Consider the following 11,114-nt stretch of genomic DNA (forward strand, 5'->3'; position numbering starts at 1 on the left):
TTAACTTTTATAAAGAATATCTCTTTGGATTTGAGACTTTAGTCTTTGCAACTTTACAGATCTTCTTTATGCACCAAGAGCTTGTAACACTTCAAAGAGAAAGGAAAAAATGAAATCGCATCATATGACCCCTTTAAATAAATTCTGATGCATTTATGATCGTAACTGAGCTGACGTGTGCCAAAAAAAGACTCCCACTCCTCACAACCTACTAGATAACGGACTACAGACAGGAAGCAGTGTAAAATAACAGTGGTTTTTTAAACACTATTATTAAGGACCCACACAAAGCCCAGTGTGTTTCTGTGTGTGTGCTTGTGAGACTTTAAGTCAAGTTCATACCTCCTGCTTCACTACATAGAGTCTTTTGGAGGGAGTAAAGGGCAGTTCTTTAATGGAGTTCTCCTCAACTACCAAGTGAGTGCATCTCTCATCACCCACCGCCTGGAACCGTCCACCTGGACAAAACAAGCAGTACACGCTCCTTTAAAAATCCCCCTCAAGCAGAAGTCAGGGGTCATTTGCTTACACAGAGAAGGTCTAGCAATAAAATACAGAAGTATATCCTGGGGTCAACATCTCAGACGAATAAGAGTGAAAGGCTTTGGTTAATCGAGAATTATTTCAAAGCATGAAATGTTTCAGACTTGTTTCAGAAAGTACACTGATACATGAGAGTAACAGTTCAATACCATGTTTCTGCGTCCTCTCCTCCATGTTGGTTCTCTCCTCTTCAGAGAAGCCCAGAAAGCTCAGCACGCAATCCTGGAATGGAGGGACTTTAAACTCGGTGCGGAACTCCTCATTGCCTGCATGGAAATTACTAAAGCAAAATAAAAAAATTATCAGACACACCACAAGACCAAAATATGCTATACAAAAAAAAAAATAAAAATCTGAACATAGTTTGGGAAGTTTCTGAAGACAATTCTAACTAAAAAAGTTGAGCAGTGTAATTTTGTTTTGTCACAATTCTACTGGTGCAACTTGACATGCGGCACAGACGCTATACAACTAACCTTTAAAGTCAATTCATTTTACTTCTACAATAACATCCTATTTAGCATCAGATCTTTTTTTTTTATTTAAACTTAAAAAGCAGCACATTTTATAATCCCCTTGGGAGGGGGCTATTTTGTTAAATCTAAAGACAGCTTCATGTTTACAGATGCATTTATACTTTATATAGCGTAATATTATTATTAATTAATTTTAATATTAGTTAATATTTGCATTCATAATATTAAGATGTCCTTTTTGCAAATTAAATTATTGGATAAATTAAATCATTACTGTATTTAAGTAAGAGCAAATTATTGAAAACACTAATTTTGTATAACAATTGTTTTCTCTAATGATGTTCGATGCACAAACAACTTTAATGGCTCTAAAAAATTAATTTTGTAAAACTTTTGGAGGACCCACTAGAAAAATGGTTCCCAAACTTTTTGACTCCAACACCCGCCTTTGCCCAAGACAATATTGACAATATTAGTGCAGCTAATATGTACCTTTAGCACATTTGTTGTAATAAAAATAAACTAAAAAAGGATGTCTGTTAAGATCATGTTAATACAACTGCATTTAAATCATTTTAAGACTTATTGAGGCCCCTATGGAAGTCAGATCCCATTTTAAAAGCCCTGGCAAAAAAACATAACCAAATAGATAGCTGGCTTTTTCAGGGTTTCTGCAAGTTTTATGAAGGCACATTTAAGATTTTAAGAACTTTGTAAGAGCAAGTAAAGAAAATTTAAGAAATAAATTGAAGGGAACATTATACGTCATTATGTTCTCTAAATGTAAATGTCACAATGAACTGTATATTAACAACATAAGTTTGAAAATACAGCTTCCAACTGATCTCCATTACTTTTTAATACATGCTTTAGGCTTGAATACCTCTGTTACCAACCACTAGAATAAGAAAATATCTTGCTGTACTTACTGATCACATAAAAAATATATATATTCTTAAATCAAGATCAATTTAAGTCTTTTCTGTCAAAATGTGAGTTTATGATGAAAGAACAAACATTTATTTGAGAAAAACAACTTAATTCAAAGGGAAAATAAGTTTTCACATTCCATTTACAGATATATGTTCATCAAAAACTCAATTTTGTTCAGTTTCTCAGAAAACAAGACTTCATATCTTCATTTTGCTTCTCAAGTAAATGTATCTTGATTTAAAGACATTTAGATATTTGTATTGGAAAACAAGACAAATACTGATGAAGACATTATTAGTTTAATTATTTTTATTTTTTATCAATTCAAGACTTTCTGCTCTGATTTAAGACCTTTTAAAGGCCTTAATTTGTGAACAGGTGAATTAAGACTTTTTAAGACCTGCAGAAACTCTGTTGTTGGTCAACAATAACCAGTAGCCTGTGCAACGAAGGTAACATCGTTCAAAAGGGAGCCATTTCAGAGGAAGAGCAAATTGCATTTTGCCGAAAGATTCAAAAACTTTTCCCCCTACGGAATAGCGTGCACTGATGCACCATGGACAATAACACCAGAAACAAGGACAGTACAAGGTCAATTTTGATTTCGAATTGACTTTAAGTCTGTCTCCATTAAGTCTGGTGAGCGCAGAGGGGATGAGAATGAAAGAAAAATCCCTTCAGTCAACATCCAGCCAATGGTGGCAGGTCATTAATGTGAAAGGTCAGGTTCAGTGTTCGATACATGTGTGGAAAATGTCACAACCCGAGTGCAGCGGAAACCGTTTTTAATATGGAAGCGGGGAGGCGTGCGCACCAGCGGCTGGACATTACAGCCTCATCATTCACACTTTTTACTCCTCTACACTCACACAGTGAGGGGAATTGATGCAAGGGGTAGTTTTATGCCTCACACACACACACTATCTTACATGTCATCTCTGTGCTCCCATGCCTTGTGTATCCACTCAGGGGTGAGGATGGGTGTGCCCATGCAGACTGCCAGCTAAAAAGAAAAAGAGAGAAAAAGCAGTGAATAGCATCTGGAGGAAAGAGATCCTCTCACCAAAACCTGGTGCATGCATCAGACTAATGAAGGATTCAGCCCAACTCAGCACGCTATGAGGAGAGATGCATGAGAACTGTTTTAATCAAACCCTCTCTAAATAACAGACACGTCAGCTGCAGACAGTAGACCCTGTTACGGAGAGCACACCTGGGGTTGGAGGAACCACCAGGAAATAGCCATCACTGACTAAAAGACAAAAGACTCTTAATCTAGACTGATTTTTAATAATTAATATATTATTAATGAGAAAATAAAGGTCAATCATTTAACAGTTTTGGTGACTGACTTTCTTCAAACACAAAAGACTACAAAGGTTTCTGGGATTCGAAAGTGAGATGGAATTTAACCAAACTCTACTCTTCATTGCATGCCAATATTACAGAAAAAAACTGGAAAAATTGAGAAAATGTCTATAGACTATGTATTAAGAATTTTTCTATTTCATTCATATATTTGAAAATGTAATTTATTCCTGTGAATTTTCAGTATCATTACTCTAGTCTTCAGTGTCACATGATCCTTCAGAAATCTGTTTAATATGCTGATTTACTACTCAAGAAACATTTCTTCTTATTATCTACGCTGAAAACAGTTGTGCTGCTTAATATTTTTAAACCATTAACCATGATGCTTACCATGAACATTATGAATGCATTTACTGTCACACTTGATCAATTTAATGCATCCTTGCTGGATAAAAGTATTAATTTCCATAAAAATAAATAAATAATCTTACTAACCCCTAAACTTTTAAACAGTACATGCTCCCATGCTACAAGGACCTCAAACAAAACTCAGGACATCAGAATTTTCAAAACAGTTCCTTAAACTGATTTTCATCCACAATATCAAAAAGCACATTTTATACATCTGTGTATTACATGCACATATACTGTCCTTTACACTTTTATGCATATATATATTTCGCTCTCCTGTAGAGCGCAGAGCGAAGTGTTTAACTCATCTTTTACACTTGTGGATATGGTGGAGTAAATAAGTGATTTGATTTGATATGTGGCAGCATAGTGCCATTACAGCAGGGTGAGTCGGAAAGAATTTCACAACTGAAAATCTTTTTTTTTTTTTTTCTTCCTGCCGAGTCACTATACACAAAAATCAGTGGCTAGTAAGGATGATGTATACATGTGGATGCGGTGGATACATGCCCTGTACTTTTCCCCATGTGTTGAACGGGCGATGAGGTGTGTGACTTTAGTACTGTCAAAGTCTTTTCGGATGGTGCCACCCATGTGATGGACGAGATTTACCAGAGTAACCTGAAGAAAAGCAGAGTTAATTAGAGCAAGTAATCTGACAGTGATACTATGGGCTGTTTTTGAGTCAGACGAGTGGACGTGCAGAACTCACCACTTCATCTTTTTTACGGAATCCGGTGAAGCAGAGAGACAAGTTGAGCATGGTCATAGAGTAGAGAGGCCTGGAGGAGAACGGCAGAGGCTACAGACGAGGACATGGTGAATATCATTAATATGCATCAAATCAGAGCACAAATCTGAGAATGCACATAAAAAAAATTTTTTTTAAATGGACTGAAAACCACCAGATCCAGATTACGCTACAAGTAGGTTTATCAATCAAAACAGAAAGTCATCTGCATATAGAAGTCTTAAAGGTACAGTTGCAGAAATTAATTACAACCAATGTAATTCAATGCAATGCGTTGCATCGCGCAGCGTAAACATAAAACCATGTCTGCATTTGTGATCGGTGAAATGACAAACAACAAGCGCTGCTCTACACTGCTCAAAACTCGCGTTTGAATCATCAGTGGCAAATTCTTTATATATAAAAAACGTACTTACAGTCTGTGAGTCAGAACAGCCGGCATTGTAGTCTACTCTACCTGGATCAAGAAACAGTCCTCCATAAAATATGCTGGACACATCTGAATATTTGGGTTAAACTGTTCTGGAACAGTGTTGTAAATACAACTTAACCACTGATTTCTAGTCATGTCCTCTTTTGGAAGACCAAACAAAGTAGTTTCGCTTTCACAACTAAACACAGCGTCACACACGGCGGCCGGCGGCTAGAGTGAGCGGCAGCCGGCGGATTCAATGAAGGAGCGGCCGGCGGGCTAACGGCAACCACATGTGACGACCCCGGGCTGGACTCTGCTTCGTCCACGGTGAAAGCCGATCCGGCGATTCACAGCGCGAAGTTGATGTATTTCCTCAGCGACCAGCACAGATCAGCTCTAGGCATGACGAAGTGGATATCGTCCTCTTTTGGAAGGCCAAACAAAGTAGTTTCGCTTTCACAACAAAACACAGCGTTTTCATGACATGGCAGCAGCAACAATACTACAGCGAGAATAAAAGTTAAACCTTCTTTCTTTGCGTGAACATTTGGGCGGTGTTATGCAAATCTTCCCACATAGTGATGTAGATATGTGGGGGCGTGTTAGAACGAGCCGTTTTAGGTAGGCGTGGTTGACTCCACTTTTATAAAGAATATCTCTTTGGATTTGAGACTTTAGTCTTTGCAACTTTACAGATCTTCTTTATGCACCAAGAGCTTGTAACACTTCAAAGAGAAAGGAAAAATTGAAATCGCATCATATGACCCGTTTAACAACACGCCTTCATTTCTCACTGGTGTGGAGTGTTGTGTAGTCATATCTATATTCTAGTGTTCGTCCAACTTAATCTTTCTGTCTGGTACCAATCGCTGGCCAGCCAAGTGTTCATTTCACTTTGGAATATCTGAGGGAGTCAAGCAGACACTCCTGCGTACACTCAGATAAGCCAGCGACATTTTTCAGGCTTTACAGGAGCAATCAAAGCTGCTTACGAATCCGTTTCAGTTGGAAAAACAACTTTATTTCAACAGGCTTTTACTCAACCCGTGATGGCATAGTAGTATCAAACTCTTTCACCGCTTCAGGGGGAAAAAAAACCTGCGAGATGGCTGTGATTACCTCTCCCTTGCTGGCGCAGTGCATCACGGCAGGAGGCCCCAGGATACGGTTGTCATTCTTGTACAGGAAGCTGTATTCGGGAGCCTGGAAGTCTTTCAACACAAAGACCGTCTCGAACTCGCAGTTCTCGCCGTCACCAAAATCTCTGACATTGTCAGTCTTGATATAGGGGGTGTTTATATCCTAATAGGGATGAAGAGGAAAATTCATAACTAAAAAAATGAAGATGACAATGAGAATATCAATAAACACATTAGCTGGATTGTGATTAGAATTTCTCTCCTTTCAGAGATCTCTCTTTTGGTAAAAGGGATCTCAAGAGATGTTAAAGTGTTCTGACAGATGATACGCTGGAGAAAGACAGCAGTCATCTGCCAAATGTACAAACACAAGTGTCAGTTCAGGACGGTTCACACAGGACAGTTAGACGATACAGTATGAAACCAATCACATTGTATCCGCCAATATAGGATATTTACTTGTACATGTTCATTTCTGCCTATTTTTATTTTCTTTGCCATTATCAAGCACTCAATCTTTTTTTAATACTAAAAGTTCTGAAGCCAAACAAAATGAGTACATTTTACATATATTAAATATTTAAAATGTTATATGTTTGTAATTTATATTGAAAAGAAATTAATCCTCCTATTCAGTTAAGGACACATTAAATTGATCAAAAGAGACAGTAAAGACATTTATATGGTTACAAAAGATTTCCCTTTAAAATAAATGCTCTTTTTTTTCTATTCAAAATAAAATACTAAAAAATCTATTAGTTTTCCACAAAATTAAGCAGCAAAGCTATTTTCAACATTAATGAGAAATGTTTCTTTAGCAGCAAATCAGCATATCAGACTGATTTCTGAAGAATCATGTGACAAATTATAAATTACAGTAATACAACCCTCTACGGACACCTTCGCAATTGAATCGCCATTGGCTAGTACATTTTTTAGTTTACTCGCCAGACTATATAATAAATGTTTGTAAAATGGCACCGTTTTTTAAATATCTGAAAGTACACTCTTAACTTCAGTCAGTCAAGCATTATAATATGATAATCAAGTATTATTTAATGATAGAACTTTAGTCATTAGAATTAAAACTTGATAACCATGTATGAATGCATATTAGTAATTTTAACTGAACTGACTGGTGGTGGTGCTTTTTTGGTCATTCAGTGTTTCTTTAAAAAAAATTGGGAAAAAACTAACAAAAATACTGATGAGATAATGATACGAATTCTACTAATAAGAACAATATAAAACACACTAAGGATTAATGAGCTGGTGGATTCATGAATATTAATCAGGTTGTGTGCATTCGCTCGAACTGATTTGCTGAAATCAAAACAGGGACGATAATAGCTGAGCAAGACTGTGATGACGCGTTTAACAGTCATCAGCATCGTAAATCCTCAAAAGATTTTCATATTTGTATTTTTTAAAAAGTGTATGTACATTTAAAACACTATTCTTTGTATTATATCCCCTTTGCATCAAATTACAAAAAAAAGAGTTAACGCTAATGCGAGGGTGTTTCTAATGCAGTGTCTAGGGGAGGGACAGTAAATTTTACATCGTTCTCTCTTCTGACTGCCGTTATCAGTCTCTCTCAATTTTTTTTCCTTTTATTGAAAGTTACGAAAACACTATCGTGGAGTTTTTCTTTTGCTATTTGAGCAAATGGGAATGCAAAAAATATATTTGTGGTACTCTCCCATTCACTGCTTTTCAAGTTAACCCTACTATGACGACTTCAGCTGCTGAGAAACCCGGAAATGTGAAAAGGGTCCATTCTCTCGCTCTCTCTCTCTGCGTGTGTGTGAGACAAAGCGACGGCGAGTCGTGTGCCTTCACACTAAAGTTTACGGTACGTCAAATACAGGTGCGCTGCGCATCCATTGAGATGAAAAATATCACAGATCGCTTGACGGAGAGTGAAACTCTGAAGCGCTCAGTCAGAGTGTTTGGCGAGTGAAAATATATCTGTGCTAAACTTATACTTAGCCTCCAACTCACACACTGGCGAGTAAAATCTGAGAATTTATTAGCCATTGGCTAATATTAGACATCATTTAGTCGCCCAGAGTGAAGATTTAGTCGCATATGCGAGTGATTTACTCGCAATGTAGATGGTTGTAATATTATGTTACAATGCTACTTTTTTTAACTGCATTTTAATCAAATGTATCCCAGGTGAGCATTCGAAAGAATATGTCCGCTGTGAACAGCCTGTTTTTAAGGGAACTGAAGGGAGATCTGTTAGTGCAGAAATTTCCATTATTCCTGTCATTTGATTATAATTTTCAATTAAATTACCATTCCGTGACTTACCTGTACGTTAAAATAAAGATTAAAAGAAAAAAAAAATTATTGAAATACAGTAATTCTTAATTAAATGGATTAAAGGCCACCTGCTGGACAAACACAGAACAAGTTGTTAGAACAAACTGTTAGAACTTAGTCCAGACCACCAGTGTGAGTGAGTTTGATATTAAACAGCACAGTGCCACACCGAATCCCCCCTTAAAACACCATGCTGCAAATCCCCCGGTGCTCTCAAGCATGCAAAGATTCCGTGTGCCGAGACGTACCATATTGACTATAGATTTTATCAATTTCTCATGCGCTTCTGTGCCCGGCTGCCCTTCTTTAATCTTTACCACTGGGACTTCCATTATTGTGACGGCCTGTAAAAATGAAGAATTGACGTCAACCTGGCAACCCAAAGCTGATAAATTTCCCAGGCTGGAGGGCCTTACAACCTGTCAGAACCGAGATGAGAACTTCAAACAAATGTCAAGAAAAGTCCAGGAGGAGGTTCTGCTATGTTAAGTTGCGTAAGAGCAGGGAGAATAGATTACTAAAAGAAGCAGCTACATCTGAAGTCTTCTCACATCATGTCAAGGGCAAAGAGAGGAGACTTTCAGGAACATCCCCATCCTCCCCTGAGCACTACATGTGAAGTTTTCATCCCGAATCCACACACATTTAACCTCATTTATCAAGCTCTGAGCCTAAATGCCCCATCACTGACCTGCGTTCCCTCCAAACGCAACTGTCAGAGCAAATGAAGGAACATTCATAACCTTTCTTTCGTCAGTTAACTCCCAACAGCCACATACCACATGTCAGTGTAAGAATGTGGAGTAAAATGTTCATCAGCATCGAATCCAGTTCAGAATCAGAGAGAACGCGGTCCTCAAAAGCTGCTGGTTCAAGCTACTGACACACTTGGCCAAATTCTGCATCTGTCCTGGACTCAAACAGCTCAATCAGATATTTCATAAAATGAAACAAAGAGCTACTAAATGTCTACTGTTGTATAATAATCATAAAAACATACAGCATAATAAGACAAAGAAGAAACATTTTTGTGACAAGTGGCATTTCATCATAAGAAGGAGCCCAATTTATCACTGCATGACAAAAACAAATAAATAAATGAATTAAAAACAGCAAAACAATTCCATTGTCATAGGCACATATGGAAATATTTTTAATTATAATTTACCCATCATTAGCGGGTGCTATAGCAACTGCTAAAATGAATACACTGCTGTCAAATTTTGGGGAAAACATAATTATTGAGCAAACATGCATTAAACTGATCAAAACTAAAGACAGTAAAGACTTTTATATTGTTACAAAACATATTTGAAATAAAAGTTATTCTTTTGAACTTTTGGTTCATTAAAGAATTCAGAAAAAAATATCACTGTTTCCACAAAAATATTATAATTGCTCAACATTAATATTAATAAGAAATCACGAAATCAGCATATTAGAGTGATTTCTGAGGGATTATGTGACACTGAAGACTGGAGTAATGATACAGAAAATTCAGCTTTGCGTCACAGGAATAAAATACATTTTAAAATATTCAAACAGAAAACAATTACTTTTAAATGTAATATATCACAATTATGTTTTCACTGTATTTTTGATCAAATAAATGCAGCCTTGGTGAGCAGAAGAGAACATTTTAAAAATTGTACTGACCCCAAACTTTTAAACAGTAGTGTACATGGCTACATGCAAACATGTCACCGCATATATTTTTGTAGTTCTGGTAAACTTTAATCAGTCAAGGACAGAAGCGTTTTATAATTTAAAAACTACTGTTTTATTATTTATTTATTTTTTAATGCCACGTCAGCAGCAAGATTTCTGTCTTCAAGGAGAAAAGTCACACAATTAACAAGAAGCTAAGACATTTAAGGTTAATTAAACTACTGTTTTAATTTCAGATTTAATTTAATTTTAAGAACACAAGCAAGAAGACATACAAATACTCTAGACCATCCTTAAAATTCAGTTAAAAAAATAGTTTCAGTCAGGCAAACGGAAGGTTTGCATTTGTATCTTTTGTGTACTAAGCACTAAGCTATGGAAGCCCATTTCTGCCACTGAATTAAAAAAAAAAGGTTATTGCAAGTTTATATCTCGCAATTCTGACTTTTTTTCTCGCAATTGCGAGTTATAAAGTCAGAATTGTGAGATATAAACTCGCAATTCTGAGAAAAAAAGTCAGAATTGTGAGTTTATATTAGAGCCCGACCGATATGGGTTTTTTGGGGCTGATACCGATACCGATATTAGGGAGTAAAAAAAGGCCGATACCGATATATCGGCCGATATTCTTTGTGTATATTATGGTACAGTACCAGTCAAAAGTTTGGACACTTTCCCATTCGTGTGTCCAAACATTTGACTGGTACTATATATAGAATACAGTATATACATAAACAGAATATATATACATAAACACATTTTTTGCAATGATCACTCAAATGTGGTGATCAAACACTTATAATGGTGACAGAGATATGTAAGGGCATTTAACAATTTAACAATAAACTTGCGATGAGTGCGATGCACAAAGTAACGGGGTGTTAGTTGTAACACACGTCGTTTGAATATTTATTTTACCATAGTAACGTTTAAATTCTGGCTTAAGTACATTTTTTATCTCAGTTTGCATTATTCATTTAAAATTAGACAAATCTGCTATTATTTTAATATCTAATCTGTTATTTATCAGTTCAGATAGTTTTCTAATGCTTTGATTACTAGCAGAAGACACTAACCAGTTTTAAATTCCAGTTGCGCGGATGGGGCAAGTTGTAACACTGCGTTACAATGTGCTA

The 11,114-nt window shown here is 36.4% G+C and overlaps 1 protein-coding gene across 1 annotated transcript in view; it reads right to left on the reverse strand.

Moving 5' to 3' along the window:
• Positions 1-11,114, reverse strand: part of LOC107656069 (protein ECT2) — a 37,769-nt gene that overhangs the window by 23,517 nt on the left and 3,138 nt on the right. The window contains exons 4-10 of the mRNA XM_016443748.1: positions 8,559-8,654; positions 5,960-6,142; positions 4,387-4,476; positions 4,185-4,295; positions 2,882-2,955; positions 693-823; positions 343-458 (exon numbers count right to left, since the gene is read on the reverse strand). Coding sequence (XP_016299234.1) covers positions 343-458; positions 693-823; positions 2,882-2,955; positions 4,185-4,295; positions 4,387-4,476; positions 5,960-6,142; positions 8,559-8,654 — 801 coding nt within the window. The remainder of the gene's footprint in view (positions 1-342; positions 459-692; positions 824-2,881; positions 2,956-4,184; positions 4,296-4,386; positions 4,477-5,959; positions 6,143-8,558; positions 8,655-11,114) is intronic.

Source organism: Sinocyclocheilus anshuiensis, unplaced genomic scaffold (assembly GCF_001515605.1).
Source record: "Sinocyclocheilus anshuiensis isolate Anshui unplaced genomic scaffold, SAMN03320099.WGS_v1.1 scaffold51, whole genome shotgun sequence".
In the NCBI taxonomy this organism is placed as follows: domain Eukaryota; kingdom Metazoa; phylum Chordata; class Actinopteri; order Cypriniformes; family Cyprinidae; genus Sinocyclocheilus; species Sinocyclocheilus anshuiensis.